Source organism: Symphalangus syndactylus, chromosome 13, assembly GCF_028878055.3.
Source record: "Symphalangus syndactylus isolate Jambi chromosome 13, NHGRI_mSymSyn1-v2.1_pri, whole genome shotgun sequence".
Classification (NCBI taxonomy): Eukaryota; Metazoa; Chordata; class Mammalia; order Primates; family Hylobatidae; genus Symphalangus; species Symphalangus syndactylus.
This window is the reverse complement of record NC_072435.2, coordinates 106,149,202-106,162,130: the sequence shown is the minus strand read 5'-3', so window position 1 is coordinate 106,162,130 and position 12,929 is coordinate 106,149,202. Positions and strand designations below refer to the sequence as shown.

At 44.8% G+C, this 12,929-nt stretch overlaps 1 protein-coding gene across 1 annotated transcript in view; it reads left to right on the top strand.

Annotated features, from left to right (window-relative positions):
- Window positions 1-3,274: 3,274 nt before the first annotated feature.
- Window positions 3,275-12,929, top strand: part of PPTC7 (protein phosphatase targeting COQ7) — a 49,893-nt gene continuing 40,238 nt past the window's right edge. The window contains exon 1 of the mRNA XM_055236391.2: window positions 3,275-3,789. Coding sequence (XP_055092366.1) covers window positions 3,567-3,789 — 223 coding nt within the window. The 5' untranslated portion in view covers window positions 3,275-3,566. The remainder of the gene's footprint in view (window positions 3,790-12,929) is intronic.

Genomic DNA, 12,929 nt, shown 5'->3' with positions numbered 1-12,929 from the left:
TCTGTTGCCCCAGCTGGAGTGCAGTGGTGTGATCTCGGCCTATTGCAACCTCTACTTCCCAGGTTCAAGTGATTCTCCTGCCTTAGCCTCCCAACCAGCTGGGATCACAGGCGTGCACCACCATTCCCAGCTAATTTTTGTATTTTTAGTAGACCCAGGATTTCACCATGTTGGCCAGGCTGGTCTTGAACTTCTGATCTTGAGTGATCCACCCCCACTCGGCCTCCCAAAGTGCTGGGATTACAGGCATTAGCCACCGCACCCAGTCTATTATTATTATTTTAATACATTTACTTAATTTTAACCTTCCTACTGCACTGTGACAGCCACAAAATCACCAATTTTTTTTTATCCTTAGCCTAGAGCCTTGAACATAATAAGTGCTCAACAAATATTTGCTCATTTGCATGGCATTGCCGTAATACAGTGGCTGTAAGTCAGGGGGCAATTTTGCCCCCCAGGGGACATTTGGCAATATCTGGAGACAGTTTTGGTTGTCCTGGAGGCACGGAGGTGACATGCTTCTGGCATCTAGTGGGTAGAGGCCAGGGATGCTGCTAAGCCCCCTCCAATGCATGCACAGGACAGTCCTAACAGCAAAGAATCATCCTGCCCAAAATGTCCATAGTGTCATGCTTGAGACACCTTGCTGTAAGCTAATTAGTGCTCATTGTGAATAGGTTAGCAAAAAGGAACCCAAAGAGATCAACCTACAAGTCTGGCAGAAAATCTCACTAGGAAATGTCATGCCTTCTTTTTGTTGTTGTTGTTTGCTTGTCTTTTTTAGGAGCGGAGGGTGACTTTAGTGCAAAGCTCTTTCCTAACGTCATAGAGGTGCCCTGGGAGCCCAGATGGTATTTTCACCACACTTGTTCACCTTTAAGAGTGGCAACTGACCTCTCAGGAATCCTTGAAGTGCTAGGAATGTAACTCTGTTAAGGAAGAAAACCCAGGCCTTTTTAAGTCCAGCAAAATGTCAAACGTGAATTGAGTTCCTGGGAGAGGGAAGGAGAAGGAAGGTGTTTTGTAAAGTACCCTCTCCTGGCTTCCCCCATGGTGATGAAACTTCAGAGCTGGCTCTGGAATAAATGATTCAAGAGAACCTGAGGCCCTATCTCCTGTTCCTTTAAAACTTGCAAAGAAGCTTTGAGGATTCTGTTCGCCACGTGCTTCTGTGGGCAACTCATTTGCAGGAAACTCACTTGCAGGAAATTCATTTGCCGGAAACTCAAGGCACTAGTATCACTTAATCATGAAAACAGTGGCCCCATCAGAGCAGAAGTTACTGGCTTTAGAGTCACATCTTAGGTTCCTACTCATCCCATCAAACCAGTTTTTGTGACTGACATGGAAATTAGGTAATATATGCCCTGAAAAGGAAAAGTAGGAGCAGTCTGAAGGAGTTTGACGAGGCAAGAAATAGGGTTGACACGCTATTTTAAAAAGTTTGTCCTTGGGGTAGAATTACCTGCCAGGCTGACTGGGATCTGGTAGTGGTGTGTGTACTTGAAAGAGCTACCTTTAGCACAGCTGGCAGAAATATAAATGCCAAGCAGAGGATTCCGAGAGGCACTACCCTCTCTTCTGGGCACTCTCCAATTCTTGTGCCATTAAAAAAAAGGAAGGTGTGAATGCATTATTGTCATTACTATACCATTTATCCAGTAAAGGAACATTTTCTGGGTTCTGTATATTTGACAAAATGCCACTACATGAAGTCATTTCTTTTGTCCAATTTTGATGAAAGCCCTTAAAGACAGAAACATATAGAGAGTACTTGGCACACTGTGAACTGCAAAAGTGTTTAATGATGACAGTAATTAGGATAACAGGATAATGTGTGTTTTGATAGTTGGCAGCATTTTAAATAAGAAAGCATAAAAAAGGACCATTTAAAAATAAGGTGGGAATCCCCAAAGTAACAATGGTCTTGTCAAAAGTGAACTGGAAAAAGACTGCTGTTTCTGAGAAATATATGTTTCAATCAAACTAAAAATTACTCTAAATTGGATCACTTGCCCCAAAGCTCATTTTCTGTTGTTTGTGAACCCCATTCACTCAATCATTCCTGTAATCAACAAACATTACTTTCTTTTATCATTTGTGGTTCTTATTCCATTATTCCTTCTTTTTTTTTTTGAGATGGAGTCTAGCTCTGTCTCCCAGGCTGGAATGCAGTGGCGCTATCTCGGCTCACTGCAACCTCTGCCTCCCAGGTTCAAGCGATTCTCCTGTCTCAGCCTCCTGAGTAGCTGGGATTACAAGCGTTTGTCACCAAGCCCAGCTAATTTTTTCTGTATTTTCAGTAGAGACCATGTTGGCCAGGCTGGTGTTGAACTCCTGACCTCAAGTGATCTGCCCACCTCCGCCTTCCAAAGTGCTGGGATTACAGGTGTAAGCCACCACGCCCAGCCCATTATTCCTTCATTTATTCCACAGACATTTACACACTCTCCTACTGTGTGCCAGGCATTGCTTTAGATTCTAATAATTCAGCAACAAATGATCCTTGTCCTTGGGAAACTTAGAATCTAGTGAAATATTCATTCATTCTTTCATTCATTCACATATTTACTGTGTGCTCACGTGTTCTGGGGATACAGCAACAGAACACACAGGACCCTCAGATAAACGAATTACATTCCAGAGGGTAGAAGGGAAAGCAAGGGCAAAGGTCTTAAGGCAGCTGTGAGCATGGCTAGAGGCCAGTTAGCAAAAGGGACATGACACCATCTGTGTCCCCTCCCACTCTGATAGGGACACATAACATTTTCTCAATTTTTCCTAAAAGACTGTACAAAAAGTCTCTTCTTTCCAAACAGTTTGCCGCCCTAAATCCTTCCAGTATATTACTTGGGGAGGTGTCACTAGATCTGCATACCTCTGTTTCTCATTATGTGACTCCATTCTGGTTTCTTGCAGGTTTTTGTTTAAAGGAATGGTGGCGTTATTTATTTAAAACGGGCTTTAAAAGATACGGTTAAAACAAGGTAGAAAACCCTCACGTGGCCCACCTGCAATTCCTACTAACTTAACGTAGGTCCCGCGTCTGAGGAATCCTCCTAGGTCCTAAATCTTTGGCAGCCAAGTCAAAAGTGACTACGACTCCGGGACTATAATTCCCAGGAGACACTGCGTCCGCACCCTCTGCTCATGCTCAACCTTGGTGCCTGCATAAGGCAGCCAGCCCAAGGGGCGGGGCTTGGGACTGAGCGGGGAATCGGGGCGGGGCTAGGGGCAGGGCCAGGGAGGGGGCGGTGCTGCCGGCGCCGCCCGGAACACGCTAGTGGAGCGGAAGATGGCGGCGGCAGCGGCCGCTGCAGCCGGGACTTCACTTGGGCTGAGGCGGAGGAGCCGCCGGTTCTGACCTCGCTCTGGCTCCGGTGCGCGCGGCTGAGCGTGTGCGAGGCCCCGCGCGTCGGGCAGGGGCGGCGGCGGCCACTGCGCGCCGCCCTGAGGAGCGCCCCAGCGGCGGCGCGACTGCGGCTGAGGAGAGAGCCGGCTCCGGGCCTCCGCGTCCTCCTGCTCCCCCGGCCCCCCGCCTCCTCGGGGGGGCGGCGGCGGCGATGTTCTCGGTCCTCTCGTACGGGCGGCTGGTGGCCCGCGCCGTGCTCGGCGGCCTCTCACAGACCGACCCCAGGGCCGGCGGCGGCGGCGGCGGCGACTACGGGCTGGTGACGGCCGGCTGCGGCTTCGGGAAGGACTTCCGTAAGGGCCTCCTCAAGAAGGGCGCGTGCTACGGAGACGACGCGTGCTTCGTGGCCCGGCACCGTTCCGCGGACGTGCTCGGTGAGTCCCCGATTCCCTCGCCCCAGCTTCGGATCCGCCTCCCGGGGACTCCCCGCGCGGGGCTTCCCCAGTTTCTCCCGGCGGCGAAAGGAGCCAGAGCGCTCACATGGAGGGAGCGCTTACTATGCGCCAGGCGCCGTGCCAAGCGCTCCGAGGCGCGTTTTCCGCTTCAACGACCCCCATTTTAGAGAGGAGGAAACTGAGGCGCACAGCGGTCAAGTCGTGTGCTCAAGGTCACAACCCGAGAGTGTGACCGGTCTGTCCGAGTCCAGAGCCACACACTCGGTCTCACTCGGCCGTGCCAGCCCTAAGCGACCTCGTCCCCTCCCTGGGCGACACCTGCAGGCTCCTAACCTCGTTCTGGTTCATTCTCCGCGTGCCCCGGGGATCCCTGCCTCTTCGCGTGCTCCCGGCACCACAGCCCGGCCCAGGCTGCGGGATCGCCGGCAGACGGGCAGTCCTGAGCCCCCAGACAGCCCGGCCGTATTCTTTCGCCGCCTGGATCGTGACCAAATCTTCACCCTTTTCGGAGTCTGGCGGTGGGGGCTGCTGGCTTGGCGAAGAAACCCTCACAGCGTGTTCTCCCAAATTGATCTTGTCCACTTGAGGGTTGGCAGAGTCTCCTTGATCCAAAATAGAATGGTCGAGCCTACTTGTAGACTGCAGCCGAGAAAGCTTTGAGAATTGGTCACTGCCTTTTCAGGCCACAGGTGCTCCCTGAGGCCTATTCCAGTTATACCTTTGGCGGGTGGGAGACCACGGAGACAGCTGGCAGAAAGGGCTAAATATAGTTCACAAGAAGTCAGAAACTTTACCATAATGTACGCCTTAGGAGATTTTGTGTATGCTATAGGATATTGTGCCGTTAAAACTCTTCGAATGAATAAAGCACTCGCTTTGAAATTGAAGGACGTGTTGTCATTGAACTTGGGTTCAAATGTCACTTTGATTTCCCTTCCCAGGTGAGACTGTTTTTGGTTACTTTAAATTTCATATGCTGAGGCAGAGTTTGGCATTGAAACAAATGGTTCTGTAACTTTTTTATGACAGTAATTATTTTTTAATCTGATCTCAGAATAATTGCCTAGTATCTTTGGTTCTACCACATGTAGTGTTTGTGAACATGGGACTGGAAAGGTTGTTCTCAGTTTAATTTATGAAGGACCCTATTACCTGGGTTGAAGAAAAAGCATTTAATGTTTAGGCAACGCTATTGATATTAACGTGAGAGGTAGACTTAGAAAGATCCTGCATCTTGCAGATTGAAATTGTAAAAATCCACCCCGAAGTCAGCTGTCAGTGGCTATCTTTTCCCTGATGCATTTAGAAGTGCCTCACTCAATGAGCTTGTGACCTGTGCTGCGTTTTGTTTGTTTGTTTGTTTTGTTTTGTTTTTTTTCAGACGGAGTTTACCTCTGTCACTCAGGCCTGTTGAGTAGTTGGGACTATAGGCATGTGCCACCACGCCCAGCTAATTTTTGTATTTTTAGTAAAGATGGGGTTTCACCATATTGGTCAGTCTGGTCTTGAACTCCTGACCTCGTGATCTGCCCACATCAGCCTCCCAAAGTGCTGGGATTATAGGGGTGAGCCACCACGCGCAGCCCAGCATACAGATTTATAAGGTAAACCTTAGAGGCTCATTATCCCCTATTCTGTGTTATGAACACAACTTTAAAAAGCAACACAGGGGCGGGGCTCACACTTGTAATCCCAGTACTTTGGGTGGCCGAGGCGAACACTAGGCCGGTCACGAGGTCAGGAGTTCGAGACCGGCCTGGCCAACACATCTCTACTAAAAATACAAAAATTAGGTGGGCATGGTGGTAGCGCCTATAATCCCAGCTACTAGGGAGGCTGAAGCAGGAGAATCGCTTAAACCGGGGAGGTGGAGGTTGCAATGAGCCAAGATCGTGCCACTGCACTCCAGACTGGGCAACAGAGCAAGACTCCATCTCAAAAAAAATAAAAAATCTGTATGCGGCTTTTGTGAAAGATCCGTGACTTCATCGATGATTTGGGGAGTATTTAAATGTATCAAATTCTATACGGAAGCTTGATTTTAAAATTTTGGAAGGCTAGGCCGTGCGTGGTGGCTCATGCCTGTAATCCCAGCACTTTGGGAGGCGGAGGTGGGTGGATCACCTGAGGTCAGGAGTTCGAGACCAGCCTGGCCAACATGGCGAAACCCCGTCTCTACTAAAAATACAAAAATTAGCCAGGTGTGGTGGCACACACCTATAATCCCAGCTACTAGGGAGGCTGAGGCAGGAGAATTGCTTGAACCTGGGAGATGGAGATTGCGGTGAGCCGAGATCACGCCACTGCACTCCAGCCTGGGTAACAGAGCAAGACTCCATCTCAAAAAAAATATAATACAATACAATAAAATTTTGGAAGGCTACCTTCTTAATGGAGTGGGATATTTACAAGAATTGGGGGGATTTTGGTCAAACCCATTCTAAAAAAGTATAAACATAATTTCATGCCCTGACATCCTGGTGGAAATCCAGCGAACTTTGATGCTCAGCTTTGCCACTTAGTAGCTCTGTGATTTGTGGTCTTGGGCAGAGCCTCTCTTGAGTCTCCTTTTGTTTATCTGGACTAGGGAATAAAGGGAATGGACGACCTGACCCTTAGTGACTACAGCTTCTGACCATCATATCACATTTTCTTTTGTTCTTTTCTTTTTTTTTGGTGGGTGGGGGGTGGTGCGGGTATGGAGTTTCGCTCTTGTTGCCCAGGCTGGAGTGCAATGGCACGATCTCGGCTCACTGCAACCTCCGCCTCCCAGGTTTAAGCGATTCCCCTGCCTCAGCCACCTGAGTAGCTGGGATTACAGGCACGCACCACCACGCCCGGCTAATTTTTGTATTTTTTAGTACAAACGGGGTTTCATCATGTTGGCCAGGCTGGACTCGAACTCCTGACCTCAGGTGATCCACCAGCCTCGGCCTCCCAAAGTGCTGGGATTACAGGCGTGAACCACTGCGCCCAGCCCATATTTTCCTTTTGCTTTGAATATATGGCACCTTTTGTTCTGCACCTCACATGACAGGTGTCATGGGCACCTTCGGTAGATTCCTGTTTTGTGTGTAGCACTGAACCAGTGGTTTTCAGCTTTCCTTGATTCACAACCCCTGAGGATCAGGACCCTGTGCACAGAGATACAATTTTGCATAGGCTCTTAGGAACTTTGCTGACTCCATGACTCTTCTGATACCACCTAGAGGTCCATGCATATGAATCAGATCAGGAACCCAAGCTCTGTACCCTTGAAGGGAATGCCAGCAGACACAGTCAGATAGTGGTTGCTGATGTGACCAAAGGGTGGTTGTTAGCCATGTTTGACAAAGATGAAGAATGCACATATGCAAATGGTGGGGGATAGGGGCAGTGAAGGACAGGTTCTCCAGGACTGTCCTGTTGTGGAGGAGCTCTTCCGGACAGCAGTCTTGGGAGCCACCTGAAATAACTTCATGAGTTGGCCTCATTTGATCCTTGGCTGTCCTGAACCAGTTCATATGATGGTGACTTCTATTTTATTGATACCATAAAAGGTGATGACCTTTTTTTTTTTTTTTTGAGACAGAGTCTTGTTCTGCCACCCAGGCTGGAGTGCGGTGGCGCGATTTTGGCTCCCTGCAACCTCTGCCTCCCTGCAACCTCTGCCTCTCAGGTTCAAGCGATTCTTGTGCCTCAGCCTTCCAAGTAGCTGGGACTACAGGCATGTGTCACCTCACCGGGCTAATTGTTTGTATTTTTTTAGTAGAGACAAGGTTTCGCCATGTTGCCCAGGCTGGTGTTGAACTCCTGACCTCATGTCATCCACCTGCCTCAGCCTCCTAAAGTGCTAGGATTACAGGTGTGAGCCACGGTGTCCGGCTAAGGTGATGACTTTGAATGACTCTTTAATACTGCTGTCTACTCTAGAGGTTGGAGTTACAAACTGAATTACATTAAAAGGCTATGTTGAGTAATAACGTTACGTTGAACTTAAGTTTGAACCTTTTGGTTTTGTAGATAATTAATTTTCTTTGAATTGACACCATATTTATTACTGAGTATCCGTGTAAGAGATTATTCACTGTGGTCATCTAGGACTCCTTGACTGGAGTGAAAGCTGTTTCTTTCTTTTTATGTGAAAAAGAGAAAGCTCTTTTGTTTCTTTAATTTAAAATTGATCTGTCCTATTAGTCATGCAGTGACTAATAGTACTTGGTGCTTCACAACATTTTGTGTAGTCCCCACTGGATTTCTTTTCGGAAAAACCGACTGGTGGGTGTGGTGAGACATAGGAACCACTCCTATCATTCTCTAGAAAATTGACAAAGGTGCTTTCTCTTTACCAGGTCCAACAGGAGTAAACCAGTACTAGCGGGAGCCATGTACACTTCTCTTGTTCCTTCTTCCCTGTGGCTAATTCTGAGTTTTCTTATTACTCTATATGGCATGGCTTCCTAGGTGCACAAAAATATGAGAACTGCATGGTGTAATAACTGGGCTTCTTACAGCCTTACGCTACTTAACAATAGAATCAAAGACTGTTGAGAATTGTAACACTTAGAAACCTTGGAGTCTAGTTTTTTTCACCTCACCGATGAGAAAACAGGCCTCCAGAGAGTCAGATGACTTCCTCAAGGTTACTCTACTAGTTATTGGTGGAACTGAGGCTGACACCTATCTCAGACTCTCATCTGAGACTCCCTTTCCCAGCCCTCTCCCCGTTAGACTACTGGTCAAGTTTTCTTGATGATATATGTGAATTAAAAACCAGTCAGTCTCCTGATACTTTTGTCCTTCGAATGCTTTTCCTGGGTGTGTGTATGTGTGTGTGTTTATAACTTCTTTATTCACTCTGACTCATAACTGAAGTGCAACAAAAACTCCTCTGCATGCTAAACCACAGTTTAGAGAAACCACTTATTTTAAAAATGGCAGCCTGGTCTGTGCCATATAAATTTTGACCTCTGAATATTGAGTTGTAAAGTATTTATTATGAAACTGTGGGATGTTTATTTAAGCTTGGTTAAACTTGAAACCTAAAAATGAAATTAAAATAATTTCGTATCCCAGCCTTTGGATCTGATTTTGATCATGGTCAGGATTTTGAAGTGTTTTTGTGAGTAATGTCAGTCTTAAAAGTAGTTGTCTTAAGGTGTAAAGACCGTGTGAACAAAATTAAGATCTAAATTCTATTTAGGAAGTGAATGGATGAGGTAGAATTTGGTGTTCTCAAACAGTCATGATCATTTTAATGTACTTGTAGAACCTCTATTCTGAAAGTGAGTTGTCCATTTAAAAAAGTAGTCAACCTTGAGAGTGTGTGTGCCCACTGACTTCAGTCTTTCAAGAAGTCTTCGTTGGAATTTTCCTCAGCTAGATTTCAAGCCATGTCAGGACACCAGTCTCATTATATTACCATAATTTTCTTTCTTTTCTTTTTTTTTTTAATTTTTTTTTTTTTTTTTTTTTTTGAGACGGAGTCTCGCTTTTTCACCCAGACTGGAGTGCAGTGGCTCAATCTCGGCTCACTGCAAGCTCCGCCTCCCGGGTTCACGCCATTCTCCTGCCTCAGCCTCTCCGAGTAGCTGGGACTACAGGCGCCCGCCAACACGCCCGGCTAATTTTTTTTTGTATTTTTAGTAGAGACGGGGTTTCACCGTGGTCTGGATCTCCTGACCTCGTGATCCGCCCGCCTCGGCCTCCCAAAGTGCTGGGATTACAAGCGTGAGCCACTTTTTTTTAAGTTCCAGGATACATGTGCAGGACATGCCATAATTTTCTTAAAGTCAGATTCCAGCTTCATCTACCTGTTGATAGCAAATATGACCTTGAGTGAATTTTTTTTTTTTTTTTTTAGACAAAGTCTCGCCCTTGTGCCCAGGCTGGAGAGCAGTGGCGTGATCTTGGCACACTGCAACCTCTGCCTCCCAGGTTCAAACAATTCTTCTGCCTCAGCCTCCCAGGTAGCTGGGATTACAGGCACCCACCATTACACCTGGCTAATTTTTGTATTTTTAGTAGAGACGGGGTTTCACCATGTTGGCCAGGCTAGTCTCGAACTCCTGACCTCAGGTGATACACCTGCCTTGGCCTCCCAAAGTGCTGGGATTACAGGCGTGAACCACGTGCCCAGCCCCTTGAGTGAATTTTTAAAAACTGATATGTATAATTCACATTCCATAGCATGTATCCTTTTAAAGTGTACAGTTCAGTAGTTTTTACATTCACAAAGTTGTACAGCCGCTGCCACTATCTAGTTCCAGAATGTTTTTCATCACCCCCCAAGAAACCCCCTGTCCATTAGCAGTCAGTCACTCCCCATCTCCCTGGCAACAGAAAGCAGATTCTGTCTGTGGATTTGTGTTTTGAGACATTTCATACAAATGGATCGTGTAATATGTGGCCTTTCCCTTAGCATGTTTTCAGATTTCATCCATGTTGGAGCATGTGTCAGTACTTCCTCCCTTTTTATGACTGAATAATGTTCCATTGTATGTATATACCCCATTTTGTTGATCCATTCATTTGTTGGTGGCCATTGAGTTGTTTCCACTTTTGGCTATTGTGAATAGTGCTATGCACATTTGTGTGCAAGCTTTTGTATGGACATATGTTTTTAATTTGAGGGGATATATACCTAGGAGTAGAATTGCTGGGTCATATTGTAACCCTGTTTAACTTTGTGAGGAATATAGCTGTTTTTTTATGTAGCTATATAATATTAATATACATATAATTATTTTATATAAGGGAAAATACTTTAAAAATTGCAGCAATCAAATATATAAATTCTGAGATCAATCATTACTTTAACTATGCCTGATTTCATAATGAGCTGTGTGCTTCCAAGAGAAAATTGTGGAATATTAATAAGGAAGTATGAGTGGACTTAGTAAAAGAGCTATCTAGGACTAATGAAATAGCAGAGTTTAGGAAGCCACTGACTAGTGGCTTTCTGACTATTCTGAGTGTTCTTTCATTCTGTAATACATAAGATTACAGGGTTGATGGATAGAGGAGGTTTGCTGTTTGCTTTTTAAACTTCTGTTCCTTGATATTTTTCTCATTTTGCTATATAGGTGTATTGCAGTTTTATGAGGTACTTATTAAGGTACCTTTATTTTTGAAGTCATTTCCTCATTTGTTATAGCTTCAGAGCTACTTTTCCTTTGTTCACAAATCTTTTGAGATTTTCTAGCTTAGTTTAAAATTTTCCTAACTTACAGTTTATCTCTCAATTTGTTAACAATCTCTGTAAAGGATTCTGGTTGAATCCTTTTGTAGTGCAAGCAATTGAATTTCAGAAGCATAACTGTTTACTTTTTATAAGTGCATTTTTTAAGGAGGTTTTAAATTGTAGCAGAAGGTAGATTACAGATGGAAGCTGTTGTGGAGGTTTTTTTGTTTTTTTTTTGTTTTTGTTTTTTTTTTTGAGGTGGGGTTGCTGGATGGGAGGAGGCAGTACCCTGAACTTTAGCACTGCTTTGTGAAACTGGGCAATACATAACCTGAATGGCTGCAACAGTATCCAAATGGAGTTTGTACTAGTGTGTGACACCAGAAGCACTACACCAGGTTAGAATGTGACCTACAACCGTGTCCTTTGAGTAGCTCAAATGCTAAAGTTAAGTTCAAGCTAAATGTCAAATTAATTTTATGTTCCCATGCCTTTTAGAGAGAAGTCTTGCCTGGGGCTTTAGGTTCAGAAGTTTTAGGAAAATGCTTTGCAGAAGTAAGTGAGCAGTATTTTATTTCTAAAGAAATTTGACTTTTCAAACTGGAAGTTTTAGTTTATGAAAAATAATGAGTTTGCCTTTCAAAATTAGTTGTTAACTTTTGGTCTCTTTTTAAGAAGTGATGTCCTGGATCCTAATTTTTGTTGTTAGTAATAAAATTTAGGAGTCTGTCTTATTTGGGAGTTGTCATATACTTTAAATATCTGGTAGGGGCTGGGCACGGTGGGTCATGACCTATAATCCCAGAACTTTGGGAGGCCAAGGCAGGTGGATCACTTGAAGTCAGAAGTTCAAGACCAGCCTGGCCAATATGGCGAAACCCCGTCTCCACTAAAAGTTTAAAAAAAAAAAAAAAAGCCGGGCATGGTGGCGAGCACCTGTAATCCTAGCTACTAGGGAGGCTGAGACATGAGAATCACTTCAACCCAGGAAGCAGAGGTTGCAGTGACCCGAGATCGTGCCACTGCACTCCAGCCTGGATGACAGAGCCAGTCTCTGTCTCAAAATAATAATAATAATAATAATAATAATAATATTAATAATAACCTGATAGGGAGTTTTCTGTCTCCCTGAGAACTAAAATAATCTGTTTCCTAACAGTTCACAAAACTGCATATCATAAATCAAGACTTTTTGTAAAAGCTGACCTATTGCAGAGGGCATTAGGCTAACACACGACTTATTATTCATTTTAACTTGAGTTGACAACTGACACAGCTCTTTCGATTTAGTTTAAAGTTTTTGAAGAAGAAAAGAGATGCTAAATGTTTTTGAATAAAATCTCTAACAGGAAAAATCCCCAACAGGATTGGGGATTGAGGATTGGGGAATGGGGAAGGACAGAAGCTTTTCTTTAAGGAATAACTTTAAGGAATAAAAATGCTTCATTCTTTTTTTCTCTAAGCCAGTTGTTTGATATCTAACACAAGACATGATTCTCCCATCCTTCTAGTGCTTTATATAGTGCCTTAGAAGTTGCAAAGCATTTTTATGTTTTACCTTATTTAATCTTTGTAACTACAAAGCTGCTGCTCTTATCTCCACTGAATCTGAATCTGTTTCCTCATCTATAAAATTGACACATCAAATAAGGGTGGTATAGTTAGTATTATATTGGGACTTGAACCTAGGTCTCTTGCTTGCATGTCTAATGCTTTTAATTTTTTTTTTTTTTTCATTATTGTAGAGACAGAGTCTCTCTGTGTTGCCCGGGCTAGTCTCAAATTCCTGGGCTCCAGCAAATCCTCCCACCTCAGCTTCCCAGAGTGCTGGGATTTAAGGCATGAACCACGTGCCCAGTCTGTGTAGTGCCTTTATTTATTTATTTATTTATTTAGAGACAGAGTTTTATTCTTATTGCCCAGGCTGGAATGCAATGGCGCAATCTCGGCTCACCGC